This window comes from Melopsittacus undulatus, chromosome 1 (genome assembly GCF_012275295.1).
Source record: "Melopsittacus undulatus isolate bMelUnd1 chromosome 1, bMelUnd1.mat.Z, whole genome shotgun sequence".
Taxonomy (NCBI): Eukaryota; Metazoa; Chordata; class Aves; order Psittaciformes; family Psittaculidae; genus Melopsittacus; species Melopsittacus undulatus.
This window is the reverse complement of record NC_047527.1, coordinates 40,304,896-40,329,770: the sequence shown is the minus strand read 5'-3', so window position 1 is coordinate 40,329,770 and position 24,875 is coordinate 40,304,896. Positions and strand designations below refer to the sequence as shown.

General features: G+C 35.5%; 1 protein-coding gene across 1 annotated transcript in view; it reads left to right on the top strand.

Moving 5' to 3' along the window:
• Positions 1-24,875, top strand: part of RP1 (RP1 axonemal microtubule associated) — a 179,103-nt gene that overhangs the window by 95,096 nt on the left and 59,132 nt on the right. The window contains 8 exon segments of the mRNA XM_034060203.1: positions 1,435-1,451; positions 2,559-2,747; positions 8,810-9,023; positions 10,436-10,590; positions 11,712-11,925; positions 13,138-13,328; positions 15,610-15,820; positions 22,159-22,310. Coding sequence (XP_033916094.1) covers positions 1,435-1,451; positions 2,559-2,747; positions 8,810-9,023; positions 10,436-10,590; positions 11,712-11,925; positions 13,138-13,328; positions 15,610-15,820; positions 22,159-22,310 — 1,343 coding nt within the window.

The window sequence follows — 24,875 nt, the reverse complement described above, 5'->3', positions numbered from 1 at the left end:
GAATTATTTTATGAAATGTTGACTTTATGTTTTACCTTGCCCAGTTTGTTGTGTGCAGAAGTCATTGCAGGTTTCATTTTCACAGTTTTACTGAAAGCGTCTTTCAGGTTCCAAACCAGTGGTTAAAAGACTTTCTGAAGGAAATTGATATGACTGATCCCATTCAATTTATGAAAGTCAGCAAATGACCCTTGGTTAAATTTTTTTAGAAAAGAGAGAATTCTGAGACATTTTATTTTGCACACCGTTCTGTTTTCCCCTACCATTCACTATAGCAGTTGTCAGACTGATGTCTCAATGAAAATGGTTATACCTTTACAAATAAGCTAAAAGTACAATAACACACTAACACACTAGTTACTCTGAAAGGAAAATAAGCAAGCAGATCAGTATTACCAGGGAAAAAGTATCTTTTTAATGTGGCCATGAATATGAAACACAACCTATTTAAGCCCTGCTATCTGATTTCCAGAACTTCAGAATATTCTGAAAAGAGATACAGAAACCACTGAACACAATAACTATTTGGCATCAGTCTCTTTCTTACCATCTTACCAAGTAGCTGTCTCAGTGAGTATAATATTAGACAAAAGATTTTTTTCTTATTCTGGCATGAGCAGGTTAAATGGATTTGCTGAACTGAGAGAAAATGCAGTCAGTCTGGGTTAGCTCAGTTAACAAATTGTAGAAGCATTAAAAGTAAATGTAGGAGAACAGAGTCACAGATGCTAAGAGGCTTTAAATCTGTTAACCACTGATTTATTTCCTGGAAAACTCCCAACTGGTGTCTTAGCCTGTCTTCTGAAATAACAATTAAAAACATAATAATGTATATTAATTAAAATAAATCACCTTGCCTGAAATACCTTCTCTAAACCTGCTGCCTCTTTGAGCAGGAAACAGGCAGTTATGCATCCGTGCTTTCTCTTAACTTGGGGCTTGCTCTCTCCTGAAGCAAAAGGATATCACAAAGAGAGGGGAAAAAAGCTCACCTGGGAAACACAGTAATTATCTTAATTTCCTCTCTGCTGTGTTTCTGGGACAGCCTTCAAAACGGGGCATAGTTGGAGAGGATAAGAGGTTCAGGGCTACGTTGGGAGTCTTTGTAAAAATTTGAAGCTGCTCATAAACACTCGGTGAGCTCAGGAACAGCAGAAGCTCAAACGATGCTTGACTTCACCAAGTGTGACACCCTGAAGGGTACCACATGCCAACCTGGCACAAGGAGATTAAATTCAAAGCTGGCACATATATCAAACAACAAAAGTTCCTCATTAGGCAAAATGTGGATCTTCCACTGCTACATCTGACTCATTTCTGGAAATGACCTCAAAAAAAGAGTTCAGATGGAAGGATCCTTTCAGCTAGTGTGTTGCTCTGAGAACTGACTGTGAGATGTATATTTGTCTGCTGTTTTGTACCTGAACCCACGAGAGTCAGGGAACAGTCAGGTGTAATTTGGAAACAGCTTTTATAACAAATGGAAAAACAGAATTAGGTAAAGAAAACAATGTGAAAATCAAGGGAAAATTATAAATCAAGAAAACCAGAACAGGTTTTCAGCCAGTCTCCATCTCCAGGCAGGTGGGCAAAAACAAAAAGGTATGAAAAAAACCACATGGTACTGTAAGAAAAAGAATCACATCTAATTTATTTCTGAATTAAACTATTCTAAAATTTATTTTGTCAGCACATTGCATTGCAGGCTTACAAAAACACAAAAATAGTTCTTTTCTATTAATCCCATTATCAAATTACCATATTGTCACAGTACTGGTCCCAGTCTAAAAATGCTTTTGATTTCCTTCCACTGTTAAGTTCTCATTGCCATACAAGATCAAGTGTCTTTTCTTCCAATAATTCATTTGAATTCAGGGGAAGGTTTACATTCAAGCAGTTAAGTAACTCTAGTCTACACTGTCCATTTAAGACAGTTTTTTTTCCATACCTGGAATGGTTTTCCATAGCTTCTTGGTTGTATTCTGACCCAAAATATTGTTCTGAGTACAGGTCACCTGCCAAAAAAGAATCTATGAAACACCCAAGCTGTGAGCTGAGTTCACTGCAAACACCTCTTTGGAATTCCCTAAAGCTTTGAATGATCTGATCTAACAAATGAGCAGACAGAGTATGACAAATAAGGTTAGAAAAATCTGAGTTTGTCTCAGTTTTGAGAAGCTGTTAAACTTGTTAGCCATCAGTTGTCACAAACAGACCGCATACAAATCTTTCAAAATGGTAGTTTTCCAAAACTAGTAAATTAATTACTGTAATTAGAGCAATTATTTTGTTATAAAGAATGCAAAAAGATTCCTTTTCCTGATTCCTTGTTGTTAATTTCTGCTTTCATACCTACTGCAACATTTGTCTTCTGTTTATCAAGTCTGGTTTAAGTTATAATTATCTTCAAGAGAAGGAATTACTGTCTTTTTATCATTATTTATTAAATAGGATGCAAGTTCATAGAAATATTTAAATTTTTTGTTGAAATAATAAATACATCTATTGCTCTCTGCCATTAATATTACAAATATTTAATTGTTACATTGATCCTAAAGATGTTTTCATTTTGTTTGGCAGAACTGTGGAGAGTGCAGGTTAAAACAGATGGAGATTCCCCAAAGCCACAGGAATGTAAAAGGACCCTTGTAATTTATGGCTCAAAGGGAAAAAGTGATGAGCTTTTGCTTTCTTCACAAACCCCAGGATATGTGTGCTTTCTACCCAGAGCAACAGATGAATTCATTGTAAGTCATAAGTATACAGTATTACACAGAGCTTATAATGGCATTCCTCCCTAGATTATACATTTTATATTTTTAGAAATGTATGTATATATGTATGTAAATGGAACGCTAGTTTGCTGGGTACTAATGATGTATTCATTTACAAAGATGGAATGATATAACTTTAGATTTTTGGGTCATCTTCTGCTGGTAGTCCAGTTCTACTACAGCCAGCTGCAGTGTTCTCTTTGAAATTTTCAAAGTGCATTTAAAGGTGCATATCATGGAGAAAAATGCTCCCATTTATTATCTTCACCAGCTCATCTTGCATTTTTTCTAATTCTCTAAAGAGTCCTGCAATGCAGTTTATACAAAAGGCAACATCCAGTTATTTGTGAATGCAGAAGATGAAGGACTGGACAGTATTTTCGAGGAACAGAAGTAGTCTTTTCTTTCCTTTATTTCAGTCTTTGTAAAGCAGTATACACTCTGCCAAAATAGTTCTGTCTCTTAGGCCAGCAGGCAAGGAATTTTTCTGGATAATCATATATCACTGGAGAATGTGTTCACGCATATCAAAGTGTGATGAACCCTGAAGCAATAGCATATATATCTGGTTGGTATTAAAATCAACCCTAACACAGTCGTGACTACCTGTCCACCTGTCATGCAACCCGTTGCTTTGAGAGGATTCATCTGAGGCATGTTTTTAATGTTCACATTCTGTCCTGACTTTCTAGGCTAAGTCACTACAAATTCTGTTGATTGGCATGAAGTACAGCTTCTAGCCAGTCATGAGAGAAATAGCTTACAATTCAAGGCAGTTCTATAAAGCTCAGAAATACTTCTCAGTGGCTGCAATAAACATTCTGAAAACAATGGCAAGGCTACATTTAGAAAATGTTATCAAGGCTTCATTGTAATGACCTGCATTTTTAATTTAAATAACAAGCTAAAGCAATTTAGGAACTTTACAGGGAGTAAATGAAAAGAAAAATGGCACGTCTTTAAGACAAGAAAGCAGCTGCTTGTTGGAAAACACAGAAAACACACTGAACAACAAAAGGAGCCACTGACATTAACTGAAGAGGTCAATAAAGGCAGAATCTGTCTATGGAGAAACCACACCAGCTGGCTGAATTTTGGCAAGTATCAATGCATAAAGCAGACCTCTGCTGCAGCCAGCTTGCTGGTAATTTCCCAAATGGCGTGTATTCCTTGTCAAGACTGCCTAATTTCAATGACTGTGTATGATGCTAGGAGAAATTAGTATTGCTATGTGTCAGTCGTTGTTGTCCCTCGCAGTCTATTATCCTAGGTATCATTAGTACCATAACAATCGTACTGGGCTTCCACCCCAGCAGCTTTCTAAATGCTTGTTCATACTTTGGATTAGCTTTGGGTTAGTGTCTATGTTTCTCCCTTAGCTATTTGTGTTCTTGTTTTATATGAATAAGCTAATACCATTTGAGCATTGTTTACTGTGCATGAAATGTTGTCTCTTTTCCACATTGTTTACAGTGGTTTACAATTCTCATGGCATTCTGAGGCCTGATATAAAGGAGCATTTGGGGATTTACCGATATCTCCATAAATACCTTCATGTCTTCTCTTGGTGGTTCAGCTAATAAGCCCAGTTTCATTTTACTCTTGTTTTCTTTGTTCTTGCTAAGGCTGTTCAGAAGAATACAGAAGCTTTGCTCATGTTCTCCCACTATAGCAGCAGGTTGCAGGAGGCATGATATCACCAGAAGGACAAGCTATGAATTCAGTTTTCCAGCAAGCAGAAGCAAATGAACTCTTAAACCCCCTCAAGATCCTGTACCTAGACAAATATCCTTTGTAATATAGCACAGTAAAAAGTACATGTTATGTGCTATATGCAGTTTATATTACCCTGAGACGTAAGTTTAATTTTGATCTCAGAGGTATATTATTGCACACTGAGGACAAGAATCTACTCTCACACAGATATATGCACAGATGTGTATCATATTCAGAATGATTATTTGATCCAAAATATTTCTAACCAGCTCCTATGAAAGAACAGGTGTAGTACAATTGCATATAGCAAGCATAAAGAATAAATTAAAAGAGATAAAATAGCAGCATGTTGTCTCTCATACAGTTGTTTGGTTTCAGTGGTCTCAGGCATCTTTAGTACAGTGGGTGAGCTGCTTAAATAAGAATAAATTTAATTATAACTCTTTATTTCTAGTAAACAAATTGAGAAATAGTTGAATGTGTCAAAGTTACTGATTCTGCTATTAGTTTGAACACTAAAGATAGCATGGCAAGGAACCATGCCATCTCCAATGAAAAATAACTGGGAAAATGAAAATAAACAAGAGTGCAGTAGAAGAATGTTTTTCCTTGATATTCTGGTGATGATAGAAATCAATTGTTGATCTCACGTGGAATAAGCAAATTTGTGAAGTATATATACCTTTCTTGCAGTCATCAGTGTTTCTGATTACTTACAGAGTAATCTTCTCAGAGCATGTCTTTGGAGAATTCTAGTGTATCATGCCCATTCTATTATCCAGAGAATCATATAATGCAATACATCACCTGGCAGATCATGGGATTGGGATCTCTAAAACTACTCTCTGAAGCACTAGTACAGTTAGTATGAAATGAGCAACTGAGCTCTTCAAGTAGGTCTGTTCATAAATACTCAACAAATACAAAATATATTTTGTGTATGAGGCTGACAGAAAATCACATAATGCAGTACTCCATGTGTTTTCCACAGTATGAGATTAAGATCCAAGCAACAAGCAGCGGGATTTCTGAACTTCCTGATAGAAAACTGTTCAGCTGGATTTTAGGATTATTTAAGCACATCCTTTTAACTAGAATAATTTATGCACATTTTTCTTAATTATTATTATTTTTTTCTAACAGGAAAGTAATACGGAATTTAATTTAAATGTGCATCTAAACAGTAAATTTTACTGTTTATTTACAGCTTTAATTACATCAGACATGATGGCTTTGGAGGAGCCCTGTGTGAGTCAGAAAAGAAAAGATTTAAAATATTATGAAATTCTCTAATCGTCTTCATCAGTTAGCTGTCTCTGAAAGCTTCAAAACCCCAATGCCAGAGCATCCTCTTAATTGTAAGAGATATGCTTCTTCAGTCATATAATGGAAAAAATATTGTTATGTTTAGTGTAAGACAAATTACGTCCAATTCAGCTAAGTTTTCAAGTACTGAATAATACATAAAAACTATTCAGAAGAAATAAAAGTGGAAAAATTATTTAGGAAATTATAATATTGAATAAAAACCAAGGTAAAGTGTCCTCTTGCAAACATTCTGCAAACTTAAAACCAGGATATTCACTGGATATATACTGTGTGATTAATTATTTGTCTGTCTTTGATGTAAAATGAAGATCATGTTACATCAATTAATAGGCACTGATAAAGGGAAAAAGCCAATTATGAGATCAAAGATAGGATATCATATTCCAAAGGAAAACTGATTGTATTAAATTGTTCAGAAAAGGCTTACAGGAATGATATAATGGCAATGCTGTGTGGAGCTGAACAGAAAGGCTAATAATGGCCAGAAATGGGGGGAGAGGGTGGCAGAGGGGGACAACACCACACCTGTGAAAAGGAGTTAAATATCTAATACACTTAGTTGAAAATGGTGTTTAATTCCACAGATCATAGAAAACATGATTCCTAGTGCTTGCTGGTTCAAAGGCAGTCATGGAATTAATTGAAATTGTGATTCTAGAAACAAAATATGAAATAGTGGGTTTTAAATAGTCAGTCCTATATTCAGATTTTTTTTTCCTATATAACTCATCTGTGTATTTCCTTCAAGGACTGTAACATGTATTTATGCCCAGAGAATTGCAAATTTGGGTGACAGAACACAAAGTAAAATGTGAGGTACAGCTTGCCCTGTCATATAAAAATAAACAAGTTCTGTAATGTTGCAACTCCAGACCAGGGAGCTTTATGGAAGAAGTTGTGCATGGCATTTAAAGTAGCTGTGTGATACAACCATGAGGTCCATCTACAGGAAAGAAAATCTGCAGGCAGTAACTTTACAAGTCAGTAGTCTGGCTCTGAAAGAGAAGCAGCAAAGATTTTGCTGCCCACAAAGTAACCATAGTTTAGATGGGTAAAGAATCTGTGCACTCTTCTCTCAATGAACCTAAATAATTCCTGTTAAGTTTAATGAGATGAATGTATATTTTAGGAAGAATTTTGCCCACATGTTTCCCTTTGATGGCACAACACTGGGGGACTGTATTAGGAACTTTTGCGGATGAAGTAGATCCAAGAGGCATATCTCTCCTCAAATGTCCATTATAGTCTGGGACAGCACTAAATTCTGTATACATGATGGCACACAGACAGGCAGGGCAAGCTAGGCTTAGAGAGATGACAAACCTGGTGCTGTCTTTCTCAGTGTAAAGCTATTGCTGTGTGGCTGTTGTGGGTACTGTGGAGTTACAGTTCAGGAGTGGAGAGATTCCCTGCAGCCTTGGAGCTGTTGTAGAGACAGGGTAGGAGTTCTTACCTCATCCTTAAAGAACAATGCCTTGAATCTTGAAATTTTGTAGGAATGGCATAGCAACCACTTACGACATTTAAGAAATTCAGACTGGAAGGGCTCTTTTAAGTTATGAAGTGCAATTCCTTCCTACCATAAACCTCAGTTCATATACTCTACATCATAAACAATTCTAGCTCCTGTGAAATAATTTTGGCCGATCGCTTTACTTTCTATTAACTCTTCCTCTTCATACTATAATGTTTTGCTCTTTCTTATTTGCATAACAGATATTAACGAGGGTGGCCAACTCTCTCCCAAAATGACAAAATCACACTTTTTGTATGGTTCTTCCCTAATAAGAATAAATAGCTGATAATTCCCTACACATATGTAGCTGCTGTGCAAAGGCACATGAGCTAGCTTTAAGCAAGCTAGGTAAGCAGTGAAGGGTTGTCAAGTTCAGAGCTCTGTTGAGAAGCAGAATGAATTAATCTATTATAAGGTCTGTATTCTGCCTTAGGAGACAGTCTGATGGTAATGCTGCTGGTCCCAGGGCATGACTGTGTGAGACTAACTTCAGTTTGTTACTGTGGTGCCACTGGGGGCACAAAGGATTTATTTCCTGGCAACAGTTACCAAAGCTTATATTGTGACTGGTCTGGGAAAGGAGAAAAAACAACCAAGCAATATAGGAGAAGAACAAGGCCACTGGCAACTCTTTCTGTTTTGATCTTTTAAAAACAGTTACCTTTTAAAAATAACAGTTCTGCCTTGTTTTGCTTGAAAATCACTTCCCACCCTCTCTTTCTTGTAGCTGCCCAGTGAAAGGCTGCAGCACTCCACTTCCAAGTGTTCAGGAGACTTACCATGCAGTGGTTAATGTCATGCAGATCATTAGCACTTGGTGCAGTTTGATCATCCCAGTTCCCATGGCCCTAGGTTGAATTGTTTAGATCTCACCGAAACTCACAATCAGCAGCCAGCTATTGAATTTCCCGTATGTAGTATGGGAGCAGGCCTATGCCATTCTACAGAGTTACTTCTGATTCATGATTTACTTTTATGCAGAGATAGCCTTTCTCGTTTCCAAAGAATTTGTTATAGAGTAATTTCATGGTCTAAATCCAACCATTTTGGAAAGGAGAATTTAGTTAAAACTGTCTAGGCTCATAGCAATTATCATTAATTTTAATACCTCATTTGGCTGCTGATATCAGAACCTTTAAGTTAATGCCCTCTTTATCCAGTAAAGTCAAAGCTTTATATGTTACCTTTTGTCTGAAGAACTTAAATGCATAGATAGATGTTACTAATTTTAACCTTTGCTAATCCTAATGGTAGGGTACCATCCTTACGATATTAACTAGGGAATGGAGGAAAATAAGTGAGACAATCTCACCCATGATCATACAATGAATAACAGAAAGATTGATTCTCTCATCACATGTCAGCCTCCAATTCAGCTTTTCCATTGATTAATGTTAAGTTTAGGAATTCTACACTTCTCTGTAAGTTAATCAGTAAGCTGACATTTCTCTCTTCCTCATGATATTTGTTGCAGGTTGAGACTGGAGATCTGGGAGATATATACAAGATTCGGGTCAGCTGTGATGATGTGCCATGTTTTGAGGGCTGGCATTTGAAGACTTTTCACTTAGAAGGGCTACATACAAAACAAGAACTGAACTTTGACTGTAACTGCTGGCTCTCTCTTAACAGAGATGAGCTAGTGAAAGAATTCCCTGCAGTCAGGAAGGACCAGAAAACTTTACCAGGTAAAAACCACTGAGAAAATATAAACAATGTAAACTAATCTCTTGAAAAGATATCGGTACCACAGATATAATATAGCACTTTGTCTGGATTTGATTTCTTCAGTGGCTCTATTGCAGCTGTCTTCATATATGCACTGCAAAAATGCTGACCACTTAAGAAATTGTAATTTTCCAGTTAAGTTGCATGTTGGTTTTCACTGGTGCTAAATGTTCTGTGTGATTTTATGTGTGCAAAATGAACAATATGCTTTTCAAAGATAAAGCACATGTTCAAGGAATGGAAATGATTTCTGGTGGACTTACCATTTGCCCAGGGGGGTGGGAGGGGAGGAGGGAGGGGGAGTGAGTGAAGAGCTGCATGGTTTTTCTGAATTACTGACTGGACTTAAACTATGACACTATTGAACTTAGCTTATAATAGCTTTAGTTACTAACATAAGCATCAGAAATAAGCCTAAAACCCCCAGGTTTTTGTTTTTCCTTAGGGACAATTTTTTTTACCTGATGAATTTCAGAGTACATTCAAAGATGCAATAGAATGTAAAGATATAGAATTACTGCATTTATTCAGAAAAGATAGCGGTTACACGTGAGACAAAAGTGATTAGAGACATGACTGCTTTTCTGAACTGAAGTTGCAGAAGTTCTGGTCCCTGAATACTTCAAAGCTATTCGCAAACTTAAAAGAAACCACAGCATTATGTGTTTTAAATGTTCATTCAGCAGGACTGTACATTAAAAACTACATTTGAAAAATTTTGGTCATTCTTTTTGTATGACTATGAATATATGTGCAATTTAACGATCCTCTTTGGAAGAAAATCTAATCTGATGGTGTAGAACTGCATTTATGAAAGAGCACTGTAAAGGCAAAAAGTTTATAGTTCCTGTCATGCACCTTAATAAGTGCATTTTATAAATTTTTATACTTATATGTAATGAAGCACAGCAACTGGATGCATCTGTCTTTGCTATTCAAATTTGCATAAACTTTACACAGTGTGTTATTCTTTGACCTGTGATAGTTATTATCTACTGCAAAGATAATTCAGTTTCTGACAGCCCCAAAAAATGTCAGATGAGTTCTTATTTTCCAGACCTTGCACAGTAAAATAGAATTGGACAGAATTTATCTAGGTTTTAGTAGCTCTAAACTGCATATGTGTAAATTGTCCAAGTCCAATTTCTTTCGAATTTCAATGGAAAGTGATGGAACATCTTCATTGTGCTTAGCATGAAGAGAACAGATACATAAAAATTAGCCTATTGAAATCATTGTGTAGCAGATTTTTTGGTAGCTGCAGAAATAAAACCAAGCAGTAGTCTTACTAAATACTCTGCGTTGTTGTTTTCTTTTAAGTACACTTTGCAGATAATCAGTTTGATTTAAATTTTCTTTTCTTTTTGTACAGTCTATAAGTATGTTGTCTCTGTACATATTGGTGACCGCTGGGGAGCAGAAACTTTTGCAAATGTTTATATCAATCTCTATGGCAAAAGAGGGGACACGGGTGTGAGGAAACTTCATACGTCTTTATCAAAAGGAAGAAAATTCCAAAAGAATAAGGTAATAGCACAAAAATGCTGTTTCATATGCTCAGGTGTTAGCAATGCATTAATTGGAACTTAATGGCTTTTCAGAATACATCTTGCTACAGATGGGCAGGAATTTGAAAACACAGTTTATCTTTCAGGAGCTGACAGTAGATCAATGCTGTTATTTCCTGTACAAGAGCAATGATATGTGACCATAAAGGCTCCACATAGGACACAGAAAGCAGATTGTTGGGAAGAACCTTTGTGATCATGCTTCTTACTTCTTCCATTCCAAATACAAGACAGCACAGGTAGCAAAGAATTAAAAATCAGTGATTCAACGTAAGTTACAGAAATTGCTGTGAGCTTTTGCAGTCAATGATATTTCTGTTACAACAATCCCACATGAAACACTAACTCAATGTCCAGTCAGTAAGTTCAGACAAGAGAAAAGAATTCCAAGAGAATGTACATAAAACCAGGGGTTTTAGATGACCAATAATAAGATACTTCTCTTGTGTAACAGGCTTTCCTATGAGAGGTTCACTCACTGAACACTGAAGTCTGAAAAAGCTCACTATCAGGGTGTGCATTATCAAGGAGAACCTTTGATTTCTGTGAAATTATTTCACTAGGTGGAATCCATGGCACTGGGCCCCATACAGAAAACCTATATTTTTTACAAAACAAGCAAGAATTTAATAGGGCATATGATTTCTTTCTTTACATTTCATTTTTCCTTATATTGTCTGTATTCTCACCCACAGATGCTTGTGTTTATTTCTCTTTTGTCTTACTCTGACTTCTCCATTCTGCTTCCCTTCCTATCTCTTGTCTTTTGCTTAAATTCTTCTCCACCTTTAGCTTCCTCCCTTCTGTTGTTTTCTCTTTTCCCCATTTGTGATTGCTGAAATGATCCATACTGTCTAAAGATCAAATGAAGTTACAGTGTGTTGTTAATGATGAATGTGGGATTCAATGTTAGGTATAATCAGTGTGTGCTTTCTTAGATTCGGAGGGGATAAAGATAAAAAAACACAAATTTTAAACCTTCAGCTGAACCCAAGACTGTATTTTCCCTGAAATTCAAACATTTTCAGTTCCACTTCAATTAAGTTTTCCCTTTTTTTTTGCTTGTTTTTTTTTTTGTAGGTAGATTCATTTTTGGTGGAAGCTGTTTCTCTGGATCAGTTGAAAAAAGTGGTCATAGGACATGATGGAGAAGGCTATGGGGCTGGCATGTACCTCAAGATGGTAACAGTCAAGGAATCACAAGACTCAGACAAAGAATGGGTCTTCCCATTGTGGAACTGGCTTGATACTCATCTGGGGTTATGTGAGACTGCTTGTGAGATTGTGACAACTGGTAAGATCTTCTGCAAATATATACATACACATATATAAATTTGGCCATAGCTCTTTCAGCTCTCTATAGTATTTTTCTTCCATTGAAAACATGAATTTTCAGTTTGATCTTACTGTTATAACAAATCCACATCTGCTAAGGTCAAAGGGAATAAAATTCCATCCTGTCAATATATTGTCTATGGAATGCTTGCCTTCCAAATTAAATGTAGCATATTGCAGTGAAAGCCCTCTACTCTATGCAAGTACTCCCCGCCTGGAGTATTGCATTCAGCTCTGGGCCTCCAACATAAGTAATACCTGTTGGAATGATTCCAGAGGAGGGCCACAAAGATGCCTGGGAGCTGGAGCACCTCTCCTGTGAAGCCAGGCTGAGAGACTTGGGCTCGTTCAGCCTGGAGAAGGCTGTGGGGAGACAGCACAGCAGCCTTCCAGTACCTAAAGGGGGTCTACAAGAAATCTGGAGAGGGACTTTTTACAAGGGCTGTAGTGACAGGACAAGGGGGAATGCCTTAAAACTGAAAGAGGGTGGGTGCCCAATATAGATAGCGGTTATTCAGTAGTGTGTTGTTTCTGTGTTGCAGAGAGTACATTTTACTGAGCTGTTCCTTTCCATTAAATAATTTTCATTTTCTATACAATGGTTAAAACAGAATGAAAATGAAGGAAAACAGCAATTAATGAAGAAAAAGCAAGGGAGATAACAATATTGATCTGAGGATATGGCAAATATTTCTGTGTGTTTATTACAGGTTTATGTGTCAGCCTCACACTATTACAGTATGTATTATATAGCTAAGATCTTGTTACAAGCACAGTTCATTAGTATTATACATTTTGCTTTAGGTCCCTACACACTACAGATGGCTGGTGCGTCTAAATGATAAATTAGTTTTAGTAACATTGATTGCTTTTTTAAGAACAATTATTTAGAACTCTAAAAGGTGAGTGAATGTTCTTTTAGCAATTACTTCTGAACATGACAAGGAAAATACTAGGGCATCAATGAAGTACAGCAGAAACTAAATTTTAAACACAGAATGAACATTAAGCTGTTAAATTCTTGGCAAAAATTATACTAAAGGTATTGAACTGTTGCTATAGATACAAGATAACCTGTAAATAAAGCTTTATTTGTGTACTATAAAGGTATGGTCCTGCAATATTATGCCATTCTGTCATCTTTCCTCTTTCTGTTTGATAATTTTTAAAGGTAGAAGATTGACTTCCAGTCCTAAACCGCCTGAAATCAACATGATGTCGTCAGGTCTCTGGATAATGGACATCACTGGATCTGACTTGAGCAATGAAGAGAATCCAATATCCCTTTCTTTTATCTTCTATGGCAACCTGAGTCACAAAAAGTTGCTGCTTCAAGTTACAGGAAAAGCAATTCAAATCAAAGTAATTCAAACATTATTGAAAGAAAAGCTTAAGAATCATGTAGCCAATAACACATTTAATTCTGAGATAAATTGTTTCTTTCAACTAAAATACCAACCTGATTTTAAGTCTTCTGTGTAGTCTGGCACAGATTGTCATTTTTGTTTGTAGGTAGTAACACTGTCACTGGAACAATGGGTTTTGAATAAGCAGATTCTCCCAGTGTCTCATACTGAGAATGCTTAAGTGAGCAAATTGGTCCCTTGGTGCATACTGCAGTATATTCCATGCTGCAGGTACTGATTTACAGGTTTTGTTGATCTCTCAGATGTAAGTAAATTTAGGAGATACCGTGGGATACTATGCAGCTTTTGGGGCTGATAATGGGAAAGGAAGAATCATAAATGAGATTAAACCTACAGAAAGCTAATTTTTCTTCTTAATGTAATTTATTCATCCCTGTCACCATATTTATTTGGGCTATCTTTTCTTGCATGTTTTCTCTCTTTTATTTACCTATTAGCATCACTTGCTTTTCCCTCTTGATCAGTTTCTTTTTACCCACAAGTTTTCTCCTCCTTTATTCAGTACTTCTGCCCTTCAATTGTTTGTCTTGACCTCTTCCTATTACCCATTAACTGAAATATTGACAAGCATCTGAAGTCCACTTGAACTGTAGCCTTCTTCTTTTCCCAGTGCTCTTACTTCCCTCTTGAAGCTATAATTCCTTCCTAGTGCCAACACTGTGTTACTCTTATGCTTTTCTGGTTTTGAAATACCACTTCAGTAGAAGGAACTGACCTGAAGGTAAACACTGCAGACACATCCTCTGGCTCAGGAAGTGCCTGAGCCACAAAGTGCTAGAAGATAGGACAGTATTCAAATGAAGAACTACCACTTGTCCTGTTCCTGTACTGCTGGTTCCATCTTTCTGTTGTCCATTGTGGGTTTTAAGGAAACGGCTTTTCTCTGTAAGAAAACTTGAAGTTTTAACATTATTTGTTTTTTCAGCCTTGGTTTTAACCTCAGTTGATTCATCCTTCAGCTGCAGAAGCAAACATAAGGCAAGACTGAAGGAATGGGAGAAAGTGGGCAGGCAGGGAAATAGGAGCTTGACAAGTGAGCTTTGCATGACAGAAATGTGTTCATGTAGCTATATCCTGAAAGATGCTTCTTCAGGATTGATTGCTGGAACTGAAGAAGCAGGTAGTAAGAATAAATCAGGGTTCAAAAAAGGGGTAAAGAAACCACTATCAAAAAGCCCAAAGAGTGAATGAAAATAGGTTACTTTTGATTTTGGTGTTCATCAGAAAGGACCCTTAGAGTTTGAATGAAGAAACTATTTCATGGTTCTTCTTCTTACTAGCCAGGTAAATCGACCTTAATGATTGAACTAAAGAAATAATTGGCTAGTTTTTGATGTTCCTTTTTTCTTTAATGAAAGAGGAACTAAGCAGACTAGTCTAGGCCATAAACATGATCCAAAGTGAGGAGTACCCAGAAGATTTTCCTACGTTATTTCTAAGAACCTCTGGTAAATGTGAAGAAATAGTACAAAACATGAATTGCACTGGCAGAGGAAAGGCTGAATTCAGGTCACATGCACTTCTTCCAGTTGGGCAGTATTTGAAATGAAATAGCAGTGGAAAGAGTATGAGAACTAGAGAACATGAAGAGGAAAAAACAACTTCTGCATTCTCCTTTCTTTTTCCCTTACAGGGAAAAACTACTCCTTTAATAATTAAAGTTATCTAAGACCTCCTCTACTTTACACTTGTATGTCACAGAGATGCTGTACTGTCCCCAGTAGAACCAGAAGATTTTAATAGACAGCTTCTATATGAAAGCATAATGTACGGTGAAGATGGCGGATTTCTTGGATGTTTTGTCAAAATCAGATTAATTCTCCTTCAATTTTATAATTAATTGCACCATTTTTATATTACAAGTTGTAAGAAATTTTTCTAATAGTGTTCAACATTTTTAAAATCGACTGAAGCTTTTGCTTCTGCAAACAGTTTGCTGAATCAGTATAATACATACGTACACTGTGCCTTATTCTGTGTAAAATTTCAGCAGCGACTGCCATCACTCGTTCCCTGATATCAAACCTCAAGTATTCCATCTCCATATTTACATTAGTAAATCAATTTTGTATTGATTAGAAAGGGGAAAAATGTACCAGTTATAAATCTGCCCCAATTCTTTAACTACTGAAGTTTGTTCAGCTACAGCTGTCAACTACGTTTGGTCTGGCACAATGAGAATGAGATCCATTCATCTTCTCTTTCTCCTTACGCAGGATGAACTGGCAGATATTGGCTCAATATACAAAGTTCAGGTAACCGGCCCGCATAGCGTGCTAAACCAGCCATGGCACTTGGATTTACTGCATATGAAGCACACAGGCACAAAGGAAGAAATGTATTTAGCTTTTGACTGCTGGTTCAACCCTAATGAAGACAAATGTGTGGAACTGCCAGCTCTCTATGCAGATGAGGAGCCTTTGCCTGGTAAGCTAAGCCCTTTTTTGTTACTGGGGTCAGGATCTGTCACTGGAATACCAGTATATCTCTTCTGGGACTAAAATACTGTGTGAGGATTCCCACAAGAATTTGATATTAAGGAATTTGATGATTTTGCACATACATTTATCACAAAAGAAAACTGAGAAGACAGAAATTATTGGTATCAAGATAATGACAGATGCTGTAACTGCTGACACCAAACATGGGATCTTGCTTCTTTTGTGTTAGATGATGTTCCAGTTTTAGCTCTTGTTTATTTTTTATCTCTTCAAATTAACACTATGTCAGCTGAAGATGTGTACAAAATATAATCTACTGTGTGATATTGCCTAAATCTTCGTATTAAAAAATGCATTTGACCTAGAAATAATTATTTTTTTTAAAGAATGAAAGAATTGCAAAGACCCCCTCAAAACAGAATTTTTGAAGTGTGTAATAATTAGCCAGATATCCAAGATATCCAAGAATTTAAATTTCACTAGTGTTTTATTAAAGCACATGAGAATTTATAGCACAGGAAGAAATATTTCTCAAATATATATGTGAAGTTGTATGTTGAATGTTTCATTCCTGTTAGTAACACACGTGAATTGTATGATGCCAGAGAGATAACAAAGTTATTTCTGCCAGCCACTCCCCCCACCCAGGAATATGAAGAGGAACAACCAATTGCATACTGATAACTTGATCACTAGCCATTTAAGAACAGGATTCCCATCTATCCAGCTCATTAAAATAAAGAGGATTGATGAGGATAGTAAAGATCACATATTGAAGCTTTTAGCGACAGTTAAGAGGTTTATTGCTAGAGGCTATAGTACAAAGATGTTCTGCTTAAACAGAAACTCATAGAAAAAGATGGAAGTGCCCCAGAAAAAGGAATAAAATATTCCATGTGAACTTTTGCACACTATTCTCTAAGGAGTTTTTCCTAAATATTTCATCCCATTTAAAGCTGAAACTTGAGCAAATAAAACACTGGAGACTTTTTAAATCTGTGAGTTTGTGTGGGGTTTGCATAATTTTAAACAATTAATAATACTGCATTTATTTACTGAAAAAAATCTGATGATTTTAGGGTTTAGAGATGTCAGATTCAAAATGACATTGGATGTTATATATGCAGGATATACAATCTTGAATATTGTAAATCTAGAGCTTGGTAGAAAGCTCTATTTCTCCAATTTATGAAAAAATTTGGGAAAATTATAATTGTTCATAAATATATTGAGAATTTGAAATTGTGAAATATTAACTACATGTAAAATGTCCATAAATTCAAGCAAAAACATTTTACAGACTACACCCCTCAAAGCTTCTATTATTCTAAGAGCCAAATGGAGATACTGTTAGTATTATCCTGATTTGCAAAGAAATTCAGTCTTGAGGTACATTACAAAATGAAGGTGTTTTTCATGGAAAGTTATGAAGAAATGAGTAGTATCTACTAGCCTAGGATGTTTTCCACAAACCATTTGTGGAGTCTGGTGATCTACAACTGTAGATCTATTCTTTGTAGTCCCAGCACAAAATCAGTCTAAAATTTCTATCAGCTTCTTCCTTGTATTCCAGTTTCGATGCTAGAGACAAAAAACAACATTAAAAAAAGAAATAATTTTCATGTGTTTGAACTCATTATTGCTCTGAATGAGAGCAATGATGAGATAAATGAGTGTTTATGATTATGACTTTAATTAATGTCTTCATAGAATAAATTCAAATAACAACAAAAGTTTTGAGAAATATTGATCATTGCAAAGCAAATTGCAGGTATATAACTCCATAGAAAGCAAAGTAAATGTGATAAACTAAGCATCCAAATATACAGTAACCGTTATCAATATAAACAGTAATTTTTATAAGTAATGTCAATTGCCTGATTGTAATAAAGACCATACTAATATAATTAATTCTCTTCTAAACAAAGTGATTCCATAAGATTTATCATGGCAAAAATAACTATGTATTCTAATTAATAATCTTCAGGATTCTATTAATTCAGTAATGATTATGTGCAGGACATAGATGTGTATATTAACACACAGACAAAGTCATCACACTCACAATAACAATTAACTGCTGTTAGACTCCATATTTCTTGACAATTTCTAGATAATTTATCGATTTTTAGAATGTCATCATTTGTGACTGCAGTTGAAGGCATGCACCAGGAATTATACAGCAATAGGTGCTTCTGAAATACAGCACCCTGTAACATTAGCATTCTAACCTCTACTATCTTATCTTTCCAAGGAGAATCTAACAAGCTATAGAGAAAAACAGTAAGATAACAGGTCTTGAGACTTCCAACAGAAGAGTTCAACTGATAGTTCATTTTCTCACTCCACATACACACCACACCCCTCCACCCCAGTCTTTTCTTACTGTTTCCCCCCTATTGGAAAAATTACTTGCATTACCCAGTTTCATTACAAAACTAAAATCACAACAGTGCAGAATATTTAACTATACCTCTGACATTGAGAAAGGATGTGATTGTATCATTTAAATTGTTCACACTTGAAAGGCTATTGAGAGTTCCGTGGGCAAATGCTACTGAATTATCACAATAAATGATATTTAAATATATAGTACATAGTAAATTCCACAATAACAAAAAAGAGAAATTCAAAACAACATCATCTTTAATTCATGTTCTTTTTCCCTGCCTTTTAATGATCTCCAGGATCACTTTCAGCTTTTAATGATAACTTTGAGTTTCACATTATGTTGGTTTACATCTCAAATAAAGCTTTTATCAATAGGATTGGGGAGAGACAAAGAATGGTAAGATTGTACAGAATATCTTATTTTCATAGATTTTTATTGCTGGGGTATGCTGTTCATCTGATAGTCAGAATGGTCTCAAACTCACCCTAAAGCTTTTTACCCCATTTCCCGGTACCCTTTCTATGTTATACTTTTCTTCATAGGAGTTTGTACATTTTTATTTCACTTACTTGTATAGTGGAAGTTCCTTCTCTGATCCAAAACCTCTGAAAATCAATGGGAAATATTTGCTGTGACAAAAGTTCGACGTGACTACATTGAACTTTAAATTATGCATCAATAGATTCAGCAGATTCAGCAGAAAATACTGACTCAGAAAAAAACTATGTATGTTTCTAACTTTCAGTGTTTATCTCATTTGATTACTACTCGTGTGATCAAACTATGCTCATGATTAAGTATATTAATGATTCTGGACAAAAGGAGTAAAGATGATTGTGTAATTTCTAATCTATCCCACATGAGTGGTCAGATCTGTAGACCAAATTTTTCTGATCTTATTCATGCAAGTAGCCTTTTGACCCCAATGAATCTGCTTTTATGACCAAGGTACACAGGCAAGGCAATACTCTAGATGATTAACACAGAATCTTACCTTCATATCCTAACTGCTGAAACCATATATTCCATTGGCCAAGAGTCAGCTTGATATCTCATGTACTTCCAACAATTTGGATCTCCTACAAGAGAAATTGTGAGTAGCTACACTGACTTTAAAGTAGCTATGTTGTCTGTCACCTGGCAGTGCATATTTAACTGCCTTGAAGAAAGAGATGAGATACGTTAGAGCCCTAGTCTAGGCAAACTCTTGGTTTACTTCTTATCATCAAACATGAGTGATGCCATCAATTGCAAATACTTTTCCAATTCTTGGTTTAAATAATGAGAAAAAGCAAAACAAAACCAAAAATAAAAATCCCATGGGAAGTCCCTGAAGGAAATCGTGCTGCAGTGAAGTTATTTTTAAAAAACCAGATTTTTCTCACATGTCATCCCAACATAGTATAAAAGATAAAGAGAAATGAAGACATTTCAGAAGTTTATTGAAATAAGTGCAGCTTTATTAGTGGACTGATACAGCCCTTAGTATTTAATGAATCCTTTTAGATATTAATTTTTCAATCAGTATGCAGAACCACCTGTTAGAACCCTTGTTCCAGTTATGTGACCTTTTTATTTTAGGCATATAAAGAAATAGCTAAATAAGATGTCACAATATTTGAATTCAGGCTTTTTGATTATAGCACTCAATATGAATAGCACCAACTTGTGAAAAGAGCTGTAAGAAAAACTTAAAAATAAATAGCCTCAGAACACTACTTTTTTTTCGCTCTCTGTTTTCCTATCACCTACACATGAAAATAAATGACAGTCTTAGCTTCTGGGTTCTAAGAATCATTCTCAACCCTACCAGAAATGTCTCATAATTATATCTTTTCAAAGGATGTAGAGATTGGTTAAATTGGGCCATTTCTATCTTGGAATAAATTTGACTGAAGAGGAAAACTGTACTGAAAATATCAGATGTTTCCAGGATGTATACTTAGATATTGTGTATCCTGTGATGTATTTTAGACTGAAATATATATTTCAGGCTGAATTATGTGTGTGTTTCAGTGCTCTCTGACTTGAATTGTTGATTGTGAGCCTAAAAGTACTTTTTAGTTTCTCCTTGGTTTCATGTCTGTTTAAAGCACCATTTCCCTTCTTTGCACACATGTGCTTCCTGGGAAAGCAGACATACAACCAGCCAGGTCCCAGGCAGAGAGAGGTTGGAAGACTTTCTCCGGCATGTAATTTTCACATAGTCTAGATGTCGTCTATGTCTGCTTTACTGTGCCAGTGATGAAGGTTGTGGGAGTTGGGGCTGAATAATTTATAGTAATCGAAAATAACTCAGGATTTGTAAAATGTTGGATTTTAAGGGTGCTCAGTCATTAAATAAAGAAAAAAAAACCCAATGTTGAAGCTTGTGACAGAAAAGTTCAAGAGATCCTGTAAGCACTCCTGAATACATTTTTGGTACATGTGTACTGCCTATTACCTACATTCCAAGTGTTAGTTTGAATCTTACAGTGGATAAAAATGTTTACTCCTTATGAAAAATATTTGAAAATTGTGTTTTACAAACCTGTGTTTCTGCAAGATTATGTTTTTTTTTTTTCTTAGGCCAAAGTAATGATGCTTATGGTTGGCATCAGAGGAACCTTCAGACCATCTAAGTTTAGACTCCTAAAGTCTCTACACCTAGAGTATATGGGAACCCATCATAAGTGTTTTCTACATGCTGACTACATAAAAATCATATTTGTAGTATAGCCACATAAATTAGATTCCTAGAGTGACAGCATCAGTATTACACAAATGAACACAGATTCACAGATTTATTGTAATCCAACTAAGAGCAGACTTATAACACTAGGAGGAAAAAAACCCAAACAAAGCTACAAAAAACCCTTCACATTTTTTCCCTGCACTTCTCCTTAAAATTGTGCAAATAATGATGAATATTTAGATCATGATCTGCTTCTATATAAATGTTTCCTTTTTAACTGTTTCTATGATGAACTCAGGGCTAAAATAGATCATTTGAAAAGGGACCATACGAGTTTTCCATGAAGTTTCTTTGGAATGCAGTTTGGTCTTATCATGTCACTCCCCTGTGAATTACATATGAAAGAGGCAAGGCACAGGTTCCATAGGTGCCTTTTTTAATCTCTATGTGATGATCACAGCTGAGAAAATAAGAAATGCTTTTCCTTAAAATCAAATTTCCGTTAGCTGGTCTCTACTTGTGTGTTATTGTATAGTGCACCGGAGGTTCTTTGAAGAATCATACAACATGTGAAGAGGTTATTTATGTAATAAAGCTGATGTTGAGAGAATTTTTAGTTAATTATTTCTGTTCCATATTAACATGTTTTAACTCAAGAACACTGTAATAGCATTATGGTCTGACTAATGAGTAAGCTTGATAGTCCTGATGTGTTACTTTGTTGGGTGATATTTTTAGGAATTTAAAGCTTAAGACAATCAGATCCCAGCATTCTTCAAAACCACACTAGAAGTATGAGCTCCCATTTCATTTCAAGGAGAAAACAATAGACAGAGAGGAAGAAAGAAACAAAGAAATATGAGTAAATAGAAAGCAGAACTTAGACATTCCAAAGAGCTTGTAAACATGATTTCTTAGAAAGAGATTTCCTACCTTGGGAGAGAGGGGGCAGTACATAGGAGATCCTGTCTCCCAGGCTGCAGTCAGTAGTTCTGATTTTCTGGGAATGGTAAATTGTGTCAGAGCAGAAGAAATCTCTTTTCTGCAGACTACCAAACAGGGAATTTTGCAGCAGGGATGTGTTTTGGATATGTATGTCACCAGGACTGAAGAAACCTGCATTCTTTGTTCTGTGGGACAGTGTGGGATTCAGATGAAATTGGCAACTGTTTATGCCATTGACATTGACGCATCATGCAGGTTTTGGGTAAGGAGCACTCTTGACTTTTTTCTTTTTGCATCTGTATTTTCTCTGAAGTTGTAGAATATGCAGTCCATTTGCACACGGGAGACTTGAAGAAAGCAGATGCAACTGGTGAGGCATATCTTTGTGTGCAAGGAGAAAAAAGCAACTCGGGGAAACGATGGCTTAACTCGAGAAACAGCCTGATCACTTTTGCTAGAGGGCAGGTAAAACAATGAGAAAAATGTATCTGAATCTCTGAGTGTCTTTTTGGTAAAACTTTTGTTTACATAGAGCCTTTGATGGACAGAATGTCAGAAATACCAATGTTTTATGTTCCGTATAGACATAATTTTCTCTCGTAACTAAGAGGTGATTGTCTCCATATGTAACATGTTGCTTTTAAGCATCATCAGCATTGTGCAACAGTGAAAGAGTTAAGTTGATGAAATAATTTTGAGTTGGACTAAATATACAGTAAAAGTTCTACTTTAATATTCCAGAATTTTAAGGCCAGGGACGTATGAGGTCTTTATGAAATCACTGTTAATATTTCTCTAGGATATCTTGCCTTTTTACCTACTTTAGAGCATGACTTTTTCTTGTTAACTTTCCTGAATAGTGATGTCAGTGTTCCATGCAGAAGTTTTTGTTGTTTACTTTTTTTTTCACGTTTCAAGTCTTGCACTCATTTTAACTTTTGAACATTGCAAATATATTCTTGTTTTTTTAGGCTTAAAGAATTTTTCCTAGAAGAGTAATTCCTGGAGTAGTTATTGCCATAAGAACAAAGTACTAAAACAAATTTCAGTTCAGAGGAAATATCTATTTCATATCAAAAGGAGTTGTCTAGCTTATACTTTACCAGACCCTACTGTTTGATCTGAGTTTAGGTTTGGAAGACTTTTTGTTTAAAAGGAAACATAAAATCATAGCAAAGTATATAGGAATCTTCTTTTGGGGAGGGTAGGAGACAGCCTACTTTTCATTGTTGACAGCCAGCCCAGACTGGTTTGTTCTCTGATGTAGAAATCTAGAAAAATCTGCTTGAAATATGCTTCATTTATTCTATAATCATGCCTCTGTTTATTTTATTTGCTTTTCTTTTAACTTCTAAACTTTCTAGAAGACACGATGGGTTTTATATGAAAACCAAACTAAATCTTTGTTATTCGTTATGTCTTCTGTAGTTCTGTATTTTCTTTCTTTATTATGGAAGAGAATATGCATGTCCAGTATCATATTTGTCAAGAACAGATCAAACTGCTAGCTCAGACTTTACAAAATAATGACAAAATAGTAGCACTCGTGGCTTTAAAGAGTAATGTAGGAAATTTTATAGATTGATCTTTTTGATGATATATATAAAAAAGTTAACATATAGTATATCTTAAAGATAAGAAAATAAAGAATTTATTTTGCAAAAATGTATGTTAAATTTTATTTAAGAATAAAACTTGCAGAGAAAAATATGTGTACAATATAATTGACTTCTGTGAATACTTACTCCAGTGGAAGTATAACTCATCTGCAGATTCACGAGGACTTTTTTTTTGTATAATCCAGATTTTGTGTCAGTTTTTTAATAGGCCTGTTCAGAAAGCTAAATGCTTCATCTGAAACTCAAAGGGCTTTTCTATATCCTGGGCTGTAGCACTTTAACTTTCTTCTTATAGATAAAATTTTGTGTAGCAACTGTTTGGATGTTCATTCTCTCCCAGTTTGCTTCAACTGGCCCTCAAATGCCTAATTCTCTGCTCCTAGTCTTTGTTCTTTTTTTCTAGCTGACTCTTGTAGTCAAAATGGTTTTTACTGGTAGCATGATCTTTTTTTTGTATGTCATTGTACTTGGCAGCAACTGTGGAAAACTATGCAAGAGGGTTTTTTGTTTGTTTTCAAAGCCCCAAACTAGTCTGAAACTTTTGTCCTCAAGTTGCATTTTTGATTTAACATTTCCAAGACAAATTCTTTGCTTATAAAATCACAAGCTTATAAAATCACAAGAAATAAAACAGTCTCTACTTGTGGAGATTTTGTTTTGCAGATGGTTTCCCAAAAAATAGATGACTCCATTAATGAATAGCATGTTTCAAAACCTCATTTCTTCAGGCCCAATTCAAAAAGGCCAACAAATGCACACATTAAACAATGTGTGTTCTCAGTGTAAGTATGCATACTTATGTGAGCTTTCCCATTGATTATAAAGGAAGATGAGCGCACAAAGAAGATAAACATGGATAAGGAAGTATACGAATATGCTACAAAGATTTCCATTACAGAAAAAAGGAACATTCCCTGAGGTCTGTTCATCATTCAAGTCTGCTGTATGGGGAAAAATTGACCTCTTATAGAGTCAGCTTAAATGAAAAATCCTCATTCCAATAGCACAGTGATTAAAATCTTCCCAGCTACTGTTCCCTTCATTCCCATTTACCTGCCTAATTCCACTAAATTAACCGTGAATTTTAGTGAACATTAAATTGCTTCAGATATTCAGCATTATTAGACCCTTACTGTTCATCAGTTTCATTGGGAGTTAGGTTCTGGATCAAAACTTTCAAAACAAGGACTAATTGATCTGATTTGGTTATTTCAGCCCATGAAGGTACTAGAAATGAGCTCTTTGTTGCTAGTGTGGGTATCTGATGTTTCCAAAATTACTTCCTATTAAATATCGCAGCATTTTGAAATTCATAATTCATAATATTAAATGGATCAGAAAATATCAGCTATAGCATGTAATGTTTAATTATGAAACTCAAAGTCAATGGAATGGCATAAATGAGATAAAT